Raw genomic sequence first — 19,247 nt, forward strand, 5'->3', positions numbered from 1 at the left:
ATTGTTTAATGTGGCTTTTGTGGAATAAAATTACTGTACCAGAAGATGTGAACTATCTGTTTTTAGACACTGTACAGGAAAACGAACACATAGCTTTGTATGAGTATATCTAAGAATTGGTATATTTTATACAATAATTATTCACTGTTGTCATCCTACACATTTATTTATATTCCCAACAAACATATATTAAACTGAAGTTAAGATTGAATATATATCCATAATTAAAGTATAAAAAATTACAGAGATGTTGTAGTAATGCAGATACAATCCACTACAAATACAGGAAATTGAGAATTAAGATTAAATTTAAAAGGTGTATGTTAAGATAGAAACAGATAGCTAAAGCACTCAGACAAGTGACATCAATAATATTAATATGGTTATTGCATATACATAATAGTGTTTCTAGTCGCGGATTAAATTAAAATGATTTTTAAAGACGCTACATTTTTCCTCATGGTGTCACCCTCAAAGAGCATGGCATACTGGCATACATGGCTACCACTTTCTCTGTGGCAGCTAGGATTCAGTCTAATAAAGAAAAATAGAAGATCGCGGTCGTTTTGAAAAAGAACAGTTTTTCATGGAATTCTCTGTAGTAGAACATTTGTCAGGCACTGCAGTAAAAAAAGACTTTCAGTTAAAGAGAGTAATAGTAAAAAATGAACTTTAATCCCTTCTTTAAAAACCTTGGAATATAGGCCACATATAATATTTCAAGAAGTTTTAACTATACGGAAACTTTGAACAGTCTCTGTTCTTCCATTAATAAGATAGCATGAGAAATAAAAATAATCTGATATTGGATGCTTAATTTCTTAAAGAACATATTTTTAATTAATCGTAACTCATAAACTAATTAATGGATGTGATTGGACACAGAATAAATTTTCTGGGGTTTTACCAAGTGAACATGCTGTCATTTAGGGGAAGATGCACTGTATTCTTTATATATAAGAAAGTGGTTAAATTCTTGCTTTGAGTGTAAAACTCAGTTGAGCTTTAACTGTGGATTTGCACGGGGCTCCTCAGTACTACTGCTTTAGCCATATTGAGCATTTTACCGTGATCTACACAAATAGTGGGAGGTGCTGAGCAGCTTTGAAAATTTGACCCTTAAAGTCTAAGAGTAAAACTCACTTGTGCTGAAGAGGGCTAGTCAAGACCCTCCACACCATTTAACTATTGTCTAGGAGCTGTGCTGGGAAACTTGAGCAAATGTCCACATAGGAGTTCCTGCTAATCGCCTACACACCACAGAAAGAGTCTCGATGCCTGCCCCACACCAACACCAAACACAAGGATGGAGGCTAGCCATGGGATTCATGTCAATGCAGTTCCAGTGGCCCCAACACCATGCGCAACTGACATGCGTGTACACGCCCATCAGAGATGTTAAGTACATACTTGGACAGCTAACACCTCACGCCACTATGCCTACACTCTAATTTTAGTATGCTAGCTCATTCAGAATTAGCGGGGATATGTCTCCTCAAGATGGGAATTACACCCCCAGCACAAAGTGTAGCTATATCTTTGATGTAATGGAAATTCATGTTAAGAATGTTGGCACAAAATCCCTTTTCCTGATTAGAGCAAAAAGGTTTGTTTGCTTTGGAATTTCTGAAACAGCAGGAGACCATTATCCTGTAACAACATTCTACTTCAATAACATAATCTCTTTGCTAACCGCATTTCACAGATACTTAAATATGAACCATATCCATCTTTTTTTAATTGTTACTTGACATAAAAATCGTAATACACGTTATGTTTAGAATTCTGTAATCTAAAATCAGTTGAGTGAACTCTCTTGATCATAGAGTATATCTTCTCATTCTTCACTTCTAAAATCAAATTAAGTTAGGTTTTTCTTCATAGCCATTTTAATACCCTTATATGGACATTTTAAGAGTCATTCTTTCAACATGACTTTTTCATTACAAATCATTCCAAGTCCTCTGTCTCAGCAGGTGACAGAATTGTAGACACAGGAGTTTCCCATGATGAAAAGTACAAAATGGTGGGTTTTTTTGTGAGGAAAGCTATAGTCTTGAATGATCTGTTTTAATTTTGTTAAAACAGAATTTTTCTTTCCTAGCATTCTTTGTTGACTTGTTTGTGCACCAAGATATTGGTTTGGATTTGCCTTTGTCTAATTCATATACTTTTGATCAATTCCATCTAATGCCCAATTATATTACACTAAATTTACATAATTCAACAGATGTTGATATTTAAATGTTTTCTGGCATTCTCATCTTGGACAGCTGTCTTAGAGCTTGGGGAAAAGGCAAACGTTTAGAGTTAAATGCTGAACATATGCTTAAATTACTAATTAGAAGAAAAAACAATGCATTATCCTTTCTGAGGACAGTAAACCTCTAATACGGATTTTTTTTTTTAAGACTTTTAGTTCACAGTTAAAGTCCATTGGTCTCTGGAGTTTGGGTGCTGTGGCATATACTGTGGAATTGGACTTGATTTCCATTTGGATTTGCTGAACGTGATGCCAGTAGAGACTTTCTTCGTTCCGGTGAACTTGAATTAAGTCTCAGAAGTGCTGGAAAAATACAATGTGAAGACAAGTGTTAGAGTACCAAAGGTGGTAATGAGATAGTCTACTGACAAGAAATATTAATATTTTCCCATTTGTAGTTAAATTTGCTAATACTCCATTAAAACAAATGTCACTCTTACGTTTAAAGTTGCATTCTGAACAGATTGGCTTGATATGAAAGGAGTTTGACATAGAACAATGCTACTATCACATCTGTTTAACATTTAATAAAAAGAAAAAAAGTGCATCTTTTTTGACGGTTAATGTAATGGTCTTCACACTGGTAGAGGCAGATGCTGCAATCTGTATTATGGTGGTGATGTCATTCTTATAAGTCTTATAAGTCTGAGGGAAAAACTTCAGAGCTTGTAAGTGAGTAGCTAGATCTAGGGTGGAATTTGATTACATCTGAACAGTGTTTTTGTTGTTTAAGTGATAACACTTGGAAGGTATACTCTCATCCTCGTAAGAGTTAGAAATGAATGTTCTATATTTATATATAATATAAATAATTTACTATAAAGAGAACGAGGAATACTTGTGGCACCTTAGAGACTAACAAATTTAATTGGGTATAAGCTTTCATGGGCTGGGACCCAATTCATCAGATGCATGGGGTGGAAAATATAGGAGCAGGTATAAATACATGAACAGATGTGCGTTGCCTTACCAAGTGTAAGGTCAGTCTAACAAGACAATTCAAAAGTTATTTTTCCTCCCTTGGTATCCTGCTGTTAATTGAAGTAGTAATGAGAGTGGCCCATTTCAGACAGGTTTCAGAGTATGTAGGTGTAAATACACAATTATTTTGACAATTTCTTTTTATTAATAATTGAATAAGATTGCTGTTAAGTTTCCTTCCCCACTCTGAACTTTAGAGTACAGATGTGGGGACCTGCATGGACACTTCTGAGCTTAATTATTAGCTTAGATCTGGTATCACTGCCACCACCCCCAAGTACCCCCTTTTTCTCTGGGTAGTCTTGAGGGATTTCACCAATTCCCTGGTGAACACAGATCCAAACCTCTTGGATCTTAAAACAAGGAGAAATTAACCATCCCCCCTCCTTTCCCCCCACCAATCCCTGGTGAGTCCAGATCCAATCCCTTTGATTTTTCCTTGTTTTTTAGATCCAATTGATATTAAGAAAAAAGGCTTTTAATTAAAGAAAAGAAAGGTAAAAAAAAACCCTCTGGGAGAGATTAGCATACCAGCTACTCTCACAGACAACAGATTCAAAACACAGAGGATATTCCCCTGGGCACAAATTTAATTACACAAAAAAAATACTCAAACACCTCATTTGATTCTACCTCAATTTGCATAAGACAGGCTACAAAGAAATAAACATAAACCTATTTATTCCTTTCTAAAACTTACTACTCTGATCAGAGGCTGGTTCCTTGATCTTTTTCACTCCAGCTGAAACTGAAACTCTAAACAAAGGAAAACTTCCCTCCTTCCATTTGAAACGTCTTGTTCCCCCATTGGTTCCTCTGGTCAGGTGTTAGCTAGGCTAGGTGAACTTTTTAACCCTTTACAGGTAAAAGAGGCATTAACCCTTAACCATCTGTTTATGACAATTGCTATAGATACCTTTGGTAAAGTTTGCAGACAATCCTAATTACAGCAGCAAGACTCTTGTCAAGAGGCTGCACATCTTACTAGTAACATGTACACTCTTTTTAGTTGTTTATAACTATATATGGAGTTTCTGAAAATTAGCATCAGAGGCCGCAGCCCAGGAATGATTTTGTTTTTTAGGACTGTCAATTAATTGCAGTTAATTCATGAGATTAACTTAAAAAAAATAATCACAGTAAAAGAAATGGTGATTAATCTCAGTTTAATTGCACTGTTAAACAATAGCATACCGATTTGAAATTTATTTATAAAATATTTTGGATGTTTTTCTACATTTACAAATATGTTTAGTTCAGTTACAACACAGAATACAAAGTGTACAGTGCTCACTGTATATTATTATTACAAATATTTGCACTGTAAAAATTCACCTCATACAAGTACCAGAGCGCAATCTCTTTATGATGAAAGCAAAACTTACAAATGTAGATTTTTTTGTTACATAACTGCGCTCAAAAATAAAACAATATAAAACTTCAGCGCCTACAAGTCCACTCAGTCCTACATGTTGTGCAGCCAATCGCTAAGAGAAACAAGTTTGTTTACATTTATGAGAGATAATGCCTTCTTCTTATTTACAGTGTCAGTGAGACATTGTATAATGTCACTGAAAGTGAGAACAGACGTTCACGTGACATTTTGTAGTCAGCTTTGCAAAGTATTTACGTGCCAGATATGCTAAATATTTGTATGCCCCTTCAAGTTTCGGCCACCGTTCCAGAGGACATGCTTCCATGCTGATGATGCTTGCTTTAAAAAAAAAAAGCATTAATTAAATTTGTCTAGGATGATGACCCAGCATGTTGTTCGTTTTAAGAACACTTTCACTTTAGATTTGACAAAACGCAAAGAAGGTACCAATGTGAGATATCTAAAGATAGCGGCAGCACTCAACCCAAGATATAAGAATCTCAAGTGCCTTCCAAAATCTGATCAGGACAGGATGTGGAGCATGCTTTTAGAAGTCTTAAAAGAGCAACACTGATTTGGAAACTACAGAACCCAAAACACCAAAAATGATGATCAACATTCTTCTGGTGACATCTGACTCATGATGATGAAAATGAACGTGCATTGGTCTGCACTGCTTTGGATGATTATTGAACAGAACCCATCATCAACATGTACACATCCTCTGAAATAATGGTTGAAGCATGAAGGGACGTAATCTTTAGTGCATCTGTCACATAAATATCTTGCAACGCCGGCTACAACAGTGCCATGAGAACGCCTGTTCTCACTTTCAGGTGACATTGTCAACAAGAAGCGGGCAGCATTATCTCCTGCAAAAGCAAGCAAACCTGTTTGTCTGAGGCCTGGTCTGCACTGGGCGGGGGGAATCGATCTAAGTTATGCAACTTCACTTAAATCGACTTACCATGGTGAATCGACTGTTGCCACTTTCCCATTGACTCCACCTGCGCCTCTGGCAGCGGTGGAGTACAGGAGTCAACGGGAGAGTTCTCTGAGGTTGATTTATTGCATCTAGACTAGACGTGATAAATCCAGCGGGGATCGATCAATCGCTGCTCACCAATCCGATGGGTAGCGTAGCCGTACCCTCAGTGATTGGCTGAACAAGAAGTAGGACTGAGTGGATTTGTAGGCTCTAAAGTTTTACATTGTTTTATTTTTGAATGCAGTTATTTTTTGTACATAACTCTACATTCGTAAGTTCAACTTTCATGATAGAGATTGTGCTACAGTACTGTGCTTGTAATAAGTCAACTGAAAAATACTATTTTTTATTTTTATAGTGCAAATATTTGTAATAAATATAAAGTAAGCACTGTACACTTTGTATTCTGTGTTGTAATTGAAATCAATATGTTGGAAAATGTGGAAAACATCCAAAATATTTATATAAATGGTAGTTTATTATTTAACAGCACGATTAATCACGATTCATTTTTTTAATCGCTTGACTGTCCTAATTTTTTTATCTTTGATTTTGACTTTAGGATTTAGATAATATAAATACAAAAGCAAACATAGCTGGTGTACCCTATTTTTGCATTTAAAATTGCATCAGTTCTTCTAATTCCATGTGGTAATCAATTTGTTCATAGGGCCTACTTGTTCTTGGTATTTTGGTTTTAAAATATTGATTTTCAAACTGGCTACCTTGTGCTACAGATATCTGCAGTATATTTTTTCATGGAATTTTGCTATTGGTGGCACATTATACTAAATATTTAATTTTATGGTAGGTGAAAATGGGTGAGTTGCCTTTTAAAATACACCTCTACCCCGATATAACTCTGTCCATGGGAGCCAAAAAATCTTACCGCATTATAGGTGAAACTATTATATCGAACTTGCTTTGATCCACCAAAGTGTGCAGCCTCGCCCCCCTCCCCCTCCGGAGCACTACTTTACCACGTTATATCCAAATTTGTGTTATATCAGGTTGCATTATATCGGGGTTGAGGTGTATATATTCTGATAAAACAGTATCTGCCTATAGCAAAATTAATGTGAATTTAAAAACACTGACCTTACTTAATACATATTTACCCAGTATATATATTAGACTGGTTCATTTAAGAATGCTTACTGTATTTATCTGCTACCTAGTTCTTTGTTAACTCTGGGCACTGGAATGTAGAGTTCTTCCAATTCACCATACATTCAGTCTGGCTACTGCAACTTTCCACTGATCAAAGCCAGTGCGTATAAGCCATATTCCCCATAGCAATAGGTTCTGATATGAGTGATTAGATGATATTCATAAATGTGTTTGTTGAAGCCATAATCAAAATCTCCATCCACATGGTCGTCAAAGCCTGATCCCTCTTACTTCGCACCATCCGTGTCAGTTTTTACTGGTTCTATAAAAACTTTGAAATTAAGTATCTAATCCCTGTCATTCTCCACTTTAGTAAGTTTGGATGGTTGTGGCTGTAAAGGAAAAGCCCTTGCCCTCATCTATAGCCTGAGTGAAAGGAGCCAAATACCCCCCAAAATCAACTGTTGGAAACAGGGGGAACAAATTGCTTGAGAACAAAGCAGCTGTCAGAGTGACATCAGTAGAAATTAGCTGGTACTCTGGCACTTCTTGCTGACACTGACTGTCCAAATCACTGCCACAAATGCTATATAGCTTTTTATGACAAACAACAAAATAGATTTCAGACATTGATTTGACCTAAAGTTAGACAAATCCAATCATACTGGGTGACATCTATCTCAAATATTCCTAACAAAGTGATACAGAGGCGTGTTGTTTTTTTAAAGAGAAACCTATACAATAATACTATCAGATGAGGTCCAAATTCTCCATCTTTATGGAAACAATTTTGATCATTCTTATTTGTCTTTGTCTACAGAAGCACTGTTGTCACAGCCATGAGCTATACACTTACCAATACTGCACTCGCAGTATCCTGCTATATGAAACATGTATGGATGGGGGCAGAAAAAACCCTACATACTAGATTTCTGAGACAGCCCTGCAGTAATTAGTATATCAATCACTTGCTTTTCAAATGGAGACCAGGCAGCCAAATGCATGGGATTGGAGCACAGCCAGCAGTACCCCTTTGCATCTTAAAAAACTAACTTTAAATCTTCCTTTGCTAAGGTTGTGTCTACACTGCCACTTTCAGTGCTAAAACTTTAGCCGTTCTTGGGTGTGAAAAACACCCGCCTGAGTGACAAATGTTTTAGCACTGAAAAGCACCAAGATAGACCATGCTTTATCACTAGGAGCCGCACTCCTGGCAATAAAGCTACCACTCGGCGATAAAGCATGTCTGCGCTGCCTACGTCACAGCGCTGCCGCAGCTGTGCTGTAACGTGGACAGTGTAGACATACCCTGAGGAGAGTGCTTTAGGATGTGTGGCGCGCTTGTCACATACTGGACAGTTACAGTTCACATCTTGGGAAAGTGGGAGATGCATGTTCTGACTTCAGTCAATTGATATTGTTTAGTGTTATAAACTTTGGGTTGTTTTTTCTCTCTTCCCTTAAATATCTATATAAGGATTTTTCTTCTACTTTCCACAGAGAAGCACTCCCAAATCATGCAGGTTAGAGCAAGGCAGACCCTATCAGTAACAATGACAGTTACCCTTCTGTTGGACAGACTGACATCCTCTGGATGACTGGAAAAAGTCATAGAACAAAGGAACTATAAAAATTGGTACAATAGCTCTGTGCCACAAGGAAAAAAGGGGTTGAGATTTAGCAGTGAACCCTTTCTAATGAACCTGTTTACCACTGCTTTGCATATATATTGCTTTGCAACATACATCTTTTGCATTTTGTAGTACCATATTGTGAGGATGCCATAACTGTACCATAGTTAGTTGTGTTGAGATGTGCATTTGAGGCAGGATTATAGCTCTTTATGTATGAGTAATATTATGTACTATCCCCAAACTTGCAGCACTAACTAGCTGGTGGATAATTTCTTGTAAAATGTTACAGTTCTATTGGGATATTATTTTTAGAAAATGTTCCATAATACTAGAAGGTGATTACATGGAAGGTTGTGACTTTCCATAAGCATCCAAACTTTTGGAAGCTTAATCAAATTGAATCACTGAAACTTGTGTTGATCCCCCTACCTTACTTAGATGACAGGAAACTTAGAAATACCTACATGACATTGTTTAATGCTGTATACTGCTAAAGTGCTCAAATTGTGGTCCATGGTCCTCAGGTAGGTGATGAAGCAGTTGCTAGCAGTCTGTGGCAAACAAGGACACCTAAAATACATTTAAATACTGTCCAGTTTTCCATATAAGCAGTTGCTAATTGCCATAGAGTTACATCGTCAACTGGAGGAGGCAGTCTGTGCAACTTCCAGTTGGAGCAGGACATGTGGTCCAGAAAGCAATCTCTAAAGTAAAATGTGGGCCGCACTGTGTTTAAAAAAAAAAAAAAAAATGTTGAGATCTTTTGCTATGCTGTTGTTACATTAAGGATACTAGAATAATGAGACAGTGTGGTCAGGATGTGCTCTTGTTCAAGAAAGATGGACAAAATCATCCATCTTCATTCTGAGTCATTTTATTGGCTTTCTTATGTAATATGTATTTATGAATCCAAATTCAGAATTGCTCTGCTGGTTTTAGACATTCTCCATTATCTTACTTCTCCCTATTGTTCTGGCCACTGCTCCCCATACTTCCTTCCTCATACTACACATCTGGACTGCTTTCTGTGACATGTCATAGTTGAGGAAAGAGGTTACTCATAAATCTCCTTTATCTTATGAGCTCTTTCCATACTTTCCTTCCAAGCCTCTGAGTCACTCTTTCAATCTCATCTTGAAACCGCCCTGTAGTTTGAAAACTAAAATTATTAGAGTAGAAATTAAACTTGTAGATCACCACCAGCAATGTCCAAACATGCCACCTGATGGCATAATTACATTGTCTATTTAAGAAATTGTTGTCAAACCATTTCAAGCTTCAAATGAGTTGCAGTCATCATGTCTCCACTCTCACCCACCTCTTTTGAAATTGAAAATGGACAAAGGGAGTGACATTTCTTCTTAATAATAAAGTCCTTAGATCCTTTTAAAATTCAAACCAGTCGACTCAGCCTTACTAAAATCTGTTTCTAAAGAGCTTCAGTTAGTAACTTATCAAGCCTAGCACTAGCTACAGCATCCAATGATACAATCAAAGAGTTCTACAGCCATCTGCAGGAACTCAATGATACTGTGCTAGGATAGATGTTTCTGTTTACAAAATATTTCAATGCCCAAGCTGGACGAAAGTGTTGTTAATCAGAATATAATGGACAGACAAGTATTGGGTGATATCAGTTCATCAAATTATGCCGTGAAAATTAGTTTTAAAGTGTTATTTCAGCATCATTGTAGCATACAACATAATCTATGCTTTCCAGATCAGCTACACAGAAATCCAATAGGTAAGAATGTTTTTGAACAAAACATGAAAACTCTGCCACTCTTACCTCTGTCAGCAACTGCTACTTTCAAAGTTCAAGTTATGTATAAAATTCAATAAACCAGGGATCTCCATCACGTGCAGATAATATGTGCCAAGTCATAGAGGTACAAAATGTAATCTGGCAAATGGCTTGATGCTTTGCTGAAGTGTAAACAGAAGTCCAAACAAACTGTGGGCAGGAAATGAGGTCTGCATGTATTAACATTGCAATTAATTGTGTAATTATAACACAGCAAGAATACTAAGTAATATTGATTTCAAAGCATTACAGCTTGTGAGGAAAGCGAAAACTCCTAAAAGTAGGGTGACCAGATAGCAATTGTGAAAAAATGGGACGGGGTAGGTGGTAATAGGCGCTCATATAAGAAAAAGTCCCAAAAAACGGGACTGCCCCTATAAAAATGGGACGTCTGGTCACCCTGCCTAAAAGCAAGACGACACTGGAGTAAGGTAACCAACGGGGATGTTGAAGCAATGAGTAGACCTGTAAAATAAATACATAAGTAAATGTGTTATTTGTATTGCAGGAGTCCCCAAAAGCCCCTAATTGGAATCAGGGTCTTAGAAAATGTATTTGCACATATGAAGACAACTGCTATACAAACTTAATTCTCACCACACACCTCTGTGAAGTAGCTATGGAATAATTCCTACTTCCAGAGTAGTAAGGATGAAAATTAATTGTTTTTGGAGGAGTACTGTTTTTTACCTATGGAAAAATGGCAGGGTGGTTAGTGATTTCCCCACATCCACACAGCAAGTCATAGGGGAGAACTATGGTATTCAGTCCACTGCACTACACTCCTTTTTAATGACTGAAATGAATACTAAATATAGAGTATCAGAGGGGTAGCCGTGTTAGTCTGGATCTGTAAAAGCAGCAAAGAATCCTGTGGCACCTTATAGACTAACAGACATTTTGGAGCATGAGCTTTCATGGGTGAATACCCACTTCTTCAGATGCATGTGGTGGAAATATCCAGGGGCAGGTATATATATGCTAGCAAGCAAGCTAGAGATAACGAGGTCAGTTCAATCAGGGAGGATGAGGCCCTGTTCTAGCAGTTGAGGTGTGAAAACCAAGAGAGGAGAAACTGGTTCTGTAGTTGGCAAGCCATTCACAGTCTTTGTTCAGTCCTGAGCTGATGGTGTCAAATTTGCAGATGAACTGAAGCTCAGCAGTTTCTCTTTGAAGTCTGGTCCTGAAGTTTTTTTGCTGCAGGATGGCCACCTTAAGGTCTGCTATAGTGTGGCCAGGGAGGTTGAAGTGCTCTCCTACAGGTTTTTGTATATTGCCATTCCTAATGTCTGATTTGTGTCCATTTATCCTTTTCCGTAGAGACTGTCCAGTTTGGCCGATGTACATAGCAGAGGGGCATTGCTGGCATATGATGGCGTATATTACATTGGTGGATGTGCAGGTGAATGAACCAGTGATGGTGTGGCTGATCTGGTCCAGTTTCTCCTCTCTTGGTTTTCACACCTCAGCTGCTAGAACAGGGCCTCATCCTCCCTGATTGAACTGACCTCGTTATCTCTAGCTTGCTTGCTAGCATATATATACCTGCCCCTGGATATTTCCACCACATGCATCTGAAGAAGTGGGTATTCACCCACGAAAGCTCATGCTCCAAAACGTCTGTTAGTCTATAAGGTGCCACAGGATTCTTTGCTGCTTTTAAATATAGAGTGAAATTCTAATTCCATCTGAATGTTAATAGCAAAGACAGTGATAATACCTGGGAGCATCATAAACCCTTAAAAGTAGGAAAAGAAGAGGTTAAACAAGTAAATATCTGTTCTTTCTCTTTTTTTTGTTTTTATATAAAATATAATCATTTAACAAAATAATATATATATAGAAATACATGCGCAAAGTGGAAATGGCATATAAAGATCTGTTTTCTGTATCCGAGGTCCATGAAAGTGGACCGCCTCTTTCAAAGAAGGCTGGATATGGATTGAAATGTTAACATAAAACCGAAGGCTTTTTGCGCAGGAAAGGGTGGTGCTAATGACCGGTAAGATCCGATTAGCTCAAACTCTGACTTGAGCTGCTGTTAGGAAGCCAAACATTCGTAGTTGCAGATGACAAATAGCTCATTAAAAATATTGTATTACCAAGAATACCGTGGTGATAGAAAAATAAGTTTATATGGCAACAGTGTGGATGGAATGGTTTCTGTCTGGGGAATTTAAAAAATGTATCATTTAGACATATTTCCCAGAATAATTATCTACAGAAAAAAATGGGAAGGCAGACTGCCAGAATGGAGGGGGAAGATAAAGAAAATTTAAATAGCACTGAACAGTGGAATAGCCATGAACACTGGTGACTTGTGTTAGAAATGGCTATCTGCCCGTTGATGAGGACAGCAGTTTCCGTAGTCTAACTTTTTTTTAAGTAACATACGTGGTTTTTGGTGTGTTGTCTTGTGCTATAGTACCACTACCACCTTTTCCCTGGAAATACTGTATATCGGAGGAAACAGAATAAAATCTGACAGTAGATTTTTCCATTCCTTTTTTGTTTAATATGTCGAGGCATGATAATAACAACAATGAAAATCTTGCCTACTAGTGTAAGTTCACACCAGTCTGGCTTATGCAGCCTTTTTACTTCCCTCTGCCACAACTTTGCCTCAGCTATGACACTTGCAGGCTTGCTCCACTGTTGTGCAGCTGATGCCCTGTCCATGCTTATATTTTTCTTATTGACAGTGAGTGTTCTTGCCAAACGCCAGGGACGGTAGTCACATCTGTTTGTCTCCCAAGCTTGTCTGAGGCTGCTTGGGAACACTTTTTATCCAGAGGGCAGCTTTAACTAGGCCTAATGCTCTGAAAAGCCTCTTTTGTAAATGCATACAATGAGGCGACAAGTTCCTGTTGTCTTTCCTTTAAAATTATTCCATTTGACACTGCTTGCTCCAGTCCCTGTCATCAGCGCATCAAAAGCCAAGTTTTCAGGCAAGGTGGTCTTAACAAGTTTTATTTTTTCCCTAATAAAATGCCTAGTTTCCCACCAGAGCACTATTTATAAATAATAGCTTGCAGCAAGCTATGGATAAATAGAGAAAAATCAGGCAAGTAGCTTTCTTCCTATTTGTAATCCTTGCTTTTGTGCTTTAATGTTAAGAAGTATATTATTGAACCCCTAGCCACACTGTGAGGGTCAGAGATCTTTCTACGTCTACAATTTAGAAATGTAATATACATGAGCCAGTGTTTATGTTTATAGCCACAGTGTAAGAGCTTGCTTTCTCTAAACCGTATCTTTGAGATTAGGAACAGTTCTTTGTCCATTGCTCCTTAAAATGTAGCCTTTTGTCTTCCTGCAATTCAATCAAAAATACATGTAAAATGGTAGTTGTAATCCCCTGTGGAAATAAGTGCAGTATTTGAAATTAATCTAGTTTTAGTCAAAGGTATAATATTATTAGCCTCATAATGGACTGTGGATTTGAAAAAGTGTAATTGTTGCTTTAACGATTTCTTAAGAATATTGGTTAGTTTCTAGCATATAGAAACCTCTAGATTTTCCTCAAAACCATAGCAAAGAAATAACCACTCTCACCTTGGCTAGTGATCAAATTATTGTGCTTTGCAAAGACAAATGATTCATTTATGCTGAAGGAACAATTCTGCCTTTCAGACATTCATTGATTTTGAATTAAAAAGTAACTGCTGTGTTCTACATGAAGGGTGACAACAATAACAAAGTAGTCCTTACTTAGTGTTATTTGTCGCAACTCCATTGCATGTGCCTGGAGAAAAAGTGGTGGGACCTGAGTACCATAATCTTTCTGATCAATAATCTAGATATCTCAATGCAGTGTAACAGGTAATCAATTCTGGGTAGAATTACTCAAGCACAGCTAGCTCTTACTCCTGTAGCTCAGGTCTTGAGGTTCAATTGGCTGACTTCATTAATTTTTATCTTTCATCCTACTTGCATCCTTGGTTGGTATGGGTTTGGTTTGGTTTGGTTTGTTTTTTGCTCCCTTTTCCCCCTCTACATAGGAGTGCTGGAGAAAGAAACACAGATTTTGCACTCTACCTAGTATGAGATATGTCCAGGAGACTCTTACAATCTAAGTCCCTGCAATAATATGATGGGATATGGATTTTGGGAAGAGGGAGCTGGTGATCCATGTTTAGTATTCATTGGTAATCCTATTTCTTGATGGTTTTAAAAAAAAAAACTACAATGAGATATGAAGGTCTTCACATTTTTTATCTGCAGCATATTTGTTTTGAATAAAATGAGGACATATATCAGTTTAGCAGTTAAAACAGTTCCTAATTTTAATATTATCCATTCCTTTATTTTAATTCTGATATTTAGTTTCAGAAAATGTATTCTATGAGTGATTTAGTTGCATTATGGATATCAGAGTCAAAATGAGTAGAAGCCATTTCTGAAGAGACAGTTTTCCCAAGTGTAATATGACTGGACTCATAACCCATTCTCTACATTTTAGCAATTTTTTTTAAAAAGCACACACATACCATGTTAATGTACTTATTTAAATGGCTACGTTAATAGAATATATAAAACATAAATTAAAAGCTGCAAGTTTAATACAACTTTGTTGAAATAGCTTTTTGAATATTTATTTTGCCTTTATTGACCTTTTCTATACTTCTATACTTCATTTAAATTTCCAGTTTTCACTGTTTTTACATGTACTACCAGTTACGAAAGATTTGAGGGTTTAAAGAGTCTTACTATAAATGTAGAACTAATTGAAATTTACTCCATGATAGTAGGAGCGGGGGGAAAGGATGGTTTCACTATACTTAGCCTTTAGATTTTAAATTTTTATTTAAATTCAACTTATGAGGCTGTTTCAAGGAAGAAAAGCCCATGTTAAAATAGAAAGTTTAGTTAATCGATACTGAAGTTGTGGCACAATAAATTAATCCGGGATATGCATTGGAGTATTTTATTTTTTAAATAACCCACTGAAGCCCCTCTATGTGAAATAGCAGTCATTACTACATTCATGTTAAAAAATGGTTTTGTACCATTAAAGGTTAAACACTATGACCATTTTCAGCCCAGTTTTGTACTTTTTCTTTTTTTACAACATTATGCAGGAAATCTGAAAATTCTTTTAAATCACTTAATTAATGATCTGTTGCACAATTAATAATAATATATCTTAAAGAAAGCTTATGTGCAGTAAAGCAAAATTGATAAATCCTAGACTGAACCCAGGCCCCTTGAATGGGAACCTATTACTCTTCATTGTCACCAATTTACTAGATTTGTTTCCCACCTTGTGATTTAACAAAATTCACTAAGTTATAATTAAAAGAATCACAATATTTGGACTTGTGTTTTTAGATACTCTGTAATGTTTAATACATCTCCATAAATGCCTCTTCTTTTTCCCTTGTCTCCTAATTCTTCACCGAATGATGCAGCTAGCAGTATCTGTGCTGCTCTAAAGGAATGTCAAGTTGCTTATAGCAAATTACAATATTATTCTATATGCGTTTGAAGAGTTTTCTGTTTCATGTTACCTCAGACATTCTTTGTTACCTTAAAAGAAATTGATAGTACTTTTCCTGTAATAAATGTCATTCTGACACTAAGGCATTAGTAACCAATTGATAACCTACAACAATATTGTGATCTCTTTAGATAATTAATCTTAGCTATTTTCCTGTCAGGAGAAACAGTGTTTTATGTTGAGCTAGAAAGATTGCTATTTTTGAAAATTAAAAAGCATTCCTTTTATATTATTCATTCAGGTAACAATTTATGATGCTGTGTTTATATGCTGAGCGCTTGTCAACAAACATAATTATGTTTCGATATAAACAAGATTGGTGGCTTCAATGTGCAGCTTCATCTTCATTGAGAATGTTTTGATTTAGGTTCAGATTATACAAGCTGTGTATTTATGTGACATTTTTCCCCCTTTGTTAATAGTTTTCTCTGATCACTTACAGACAAACAAGTGTACATTTAGGATCATTGTGCATGGGAGACATCAAACGGAGAAGAAAAGCTGCACCCCTGCCAGGACCCACAGGTAACCAATTTTCCTATAACAAAACCCCAAAAGTTAAATCTTTAAAATACAAAGCAGTAGGTCAGAAACACAGTAAAGTACATGATATATTCAGCCACTCTTGAGATACCTTTAGGCAGGTAGTATAATAGTTCGTATTAGAGATTAAGAAATCAACTGACTTTTAATTGTTGTTTAGACGTTTCCAATTTCTCAGCCTTTTCAAACATGGTACTTATTAAAGAAAAGTGATTTGGTTTCCCCATAATGAAAATCTTAAACAAAAGAGATTACTATCCACGTATACTCAACAAAGCAAGGTAGGAAGAGCTAGGGTATTTTTCCAATGAAGAATGTATCTGAAAACATAGAATAAATAGAATATACTGTACAAGATTTGTTGGGCAAATCATTGAAAGTTTGGAGTCAAGTATATGAAAGATATCTTCAAAATTAGTGCACCACGTTAAATGGCTAACACCTGCAAGTGCATTTTCAAAGATTTTTATAGATGCGAGGTCACAGCCATCACATGCATTTTGCTGATGTTACAGCTGTGAAATTACTTTTTTAATACTTGACTGTGATTTACAGGATTCTCATTAGTTTGTTTATATTAACTATATATATTTAGACTGGTGAGGATGTGGTTGTGCATCTTTGTGTGTGTATCTTTTTGTTAGTCTGTCTTCAAAATTTCACATATTTGTAGTATGTGAGTGTCTTGACTGAACATGCTAGTATATATTGCTATTTATCAGCTTATACTTACAGTACCTTATATACAGTGTGTACATGCATACAATTCTTTGATTGAAATCTGTCCTAGATATTCTTTAGAGTAACCAAATATTTGCATTCTAGTTGAATGGCCCCCTCAATATTTCAGTGTTTCAAACAGTTACAAAAACAGATCAAGAACCGTCTCAGAAATACTACATCTTAGTGGAAGCAGTATGGAAAAAGAGAATGTCTGGATCAGGTTCTAAGACTCTAAACATATCTGAAGTGAGCAGGAAAATATTTAATGGTTGAGGAGAGGATAATGCAATTATTTCTACAAAGTGATTTTGACTTCATAACTTGCAAGTACTAAAGGAAGTTATTTTGTACAGAGATGGTATAAAGTATAGTGAAATTTATTTTATCATACATTTTACTGTGGACTTCCACTGTTCACGCGCTAACTCCCCTGCATAGTTTGCAAAGCTAGTCTATTGATAATGAAGTTAATAAATATTTTATAAAAGCATTCAGTGTTTCTGATACATAGTAACATCTTCACAATATACAGGACATTCTTGAAAGGATTTTTGTGTTAAACAGAGAGATACAGGGCCTTTTTAAAAAAAAATACAAAATCATAGAAAGAAAAAGAAAAAAACCTTGTTTTTGCTACTATTTAACTAGCGTGAATTTATCTTTGTAATTCAAGAAAAGCAGTTCAATTTCCTTCTGTATTAGCTTTTGATAATATGAAGTGTTTTTCTATGTTGAAAAAAAACCACAAAGATTCAAAGAAACCAGTATAAACTTGGAAAAACATTTAGTAAATTAAACAGTGGTAGCTATGTTCACACAAAAATGTTTCAGAAATACATGGGTTCACTTACCTCAGTTCACTCCATTACTACTCCTTCTCACAACTAAATTAATTTTAAAACACTGATATTTGTTTTGAACGTTTGATATCATTATTTGAAGAAAGAAAAGGATTTACCTAATGTCATTACATTTCAACAAAGGATTTAGAGTAGGACAAGATACCATTGTCCTGGTTGGGATTTTTCCCCAGCTGATCTACATAGTTAAAATATAGAAATAAAATGACTGGGATTAACTAAAAAAACAATATGGAAACATTTTTCTTTTTAAAAAAAAAAAGTTTGCACGTACACAGCAATCACAGTGATGTTTGTTTCTGCAAATTAACAGAATGAGTCCACCAGTACTTATTCTGCTTCCTTGTTGAATACAGTAGTGAAAGCTGAAAGAGTGTAAGCTTTATCTTGGGACATGATGCACATACTACAAATTAGTAAAGCATGACCAAGTATGTCATCCAGGTAGGTGAGCAGAACAGTTTAGTTCCATAATCCCAATCTGTGTTTCCAGAAGAAAAATTTTTGGATAATGCATTTCCATAGCAATATGCACAGTATGGTTTATATATTTAGGATAAATAGTACCAAGGAGAATTACTGGTGATTGCTAATTAACTATGGAAATATGTTGTGTGTATTTTTGTGAACAGTCGGGTTAGCAGCTGCTCCAATACATACTCTCAGACATGTTACAAGGCTGTAGACTATTGTAGCTAGCAGTGTTACTGGGTAAACATTTATTAATTGTGACAAGAACACCCAATTTATTTCAGTACTCTAGCTTATTTACTGCTCTTTCACCTTTGTATTTTATATTGAAAGAAAAAGTAAAATGAATATTGATAGAGTTAGATATTGATTTCTAAATTTATAGCCTGTTCTCAGCCTTGAGTCAAAGTCACATACCAATAGGTTTGTGTATATTAGTAACAAAGGATATAGACTTACTCTTACAGCAATGAGAAACTGTTGAAGCAAGAAAGTTTTAACAGCAGTTTTATTGTTTGAAAAATATCATCTGTAAAAGTGATGTAGAGCTGTGTTGAAAAGCAGTGAACAAAATAAGAGGAATACTAGTAGATATAGGTGGGAGGCGGGAGAAGTGAAGCAGCCACGGTGTGCTTGGGGAGGAGGCGGCAGGGCAGGAGTGAGCTGGGGTGGGGAGTTCCCCTCTGTGCCACCCCACCTTACTTGCTGCAAGCGGCCTTCCCCATGCTCCCTTGCCCCAGCTCTCTCCGCCTAAATGCTGGCAGCAACGGGGGCAGCCGAAGATCTGGCTGCCGTGGTCGCTGCCGAAGAAAATGACACCCCCCAAATCCTAGTGCCCTAAGCGACCGTCTAGGTCGCCTAAATGGTTGCACTGGCCCTGGCCTCCTCTTTTAATACTGCATGAACTTAATTAATTAGTTTACCATCTAAAACAAAGGTGATTGCAAATATTGCCTATTTTTACATGTGACTTCTACTTTTTATGACTCGAACGA

At 36.3% G+C, this 19,247-nt stretch overlaps 1 protein-coding gene across 1 annotated transcript in view; it reads left to right on the forward strand.

The window, feature by feature from the left end:
* GPATCH2 (G-patch domain containing 2) overlaps positions 1-19,247 on the forward strand; it is a 191,188-nt gene that overhangs the window by 153,656 nt on the left and 18,285 nt on the right. Inside the window, exon 9 of the mRNA XM_030557492.1 lies at positions 16,098-16,180. Coding sequence (XP_030413352.1) covers positions 16,098-16,180 — 83 coding nt within the window. The remainder of the gene's footprint in view (positions 1-16,097; positions 16,181-19,247) is intronic.

Source organism: Gopherus evgoodei, chromosome 3, assembly GCF_007399415.2.
Source record: "Gopherus evgoodei ecotype Sinaloan lineage chromosome 3, rGopEvg1_v1.p, whole genome shotgun sequence".
NCBI lineage: Eukaryota > Metazoa > Chordata > Testudines > Testudinidae > Gopherus > Gopherus evgoodei.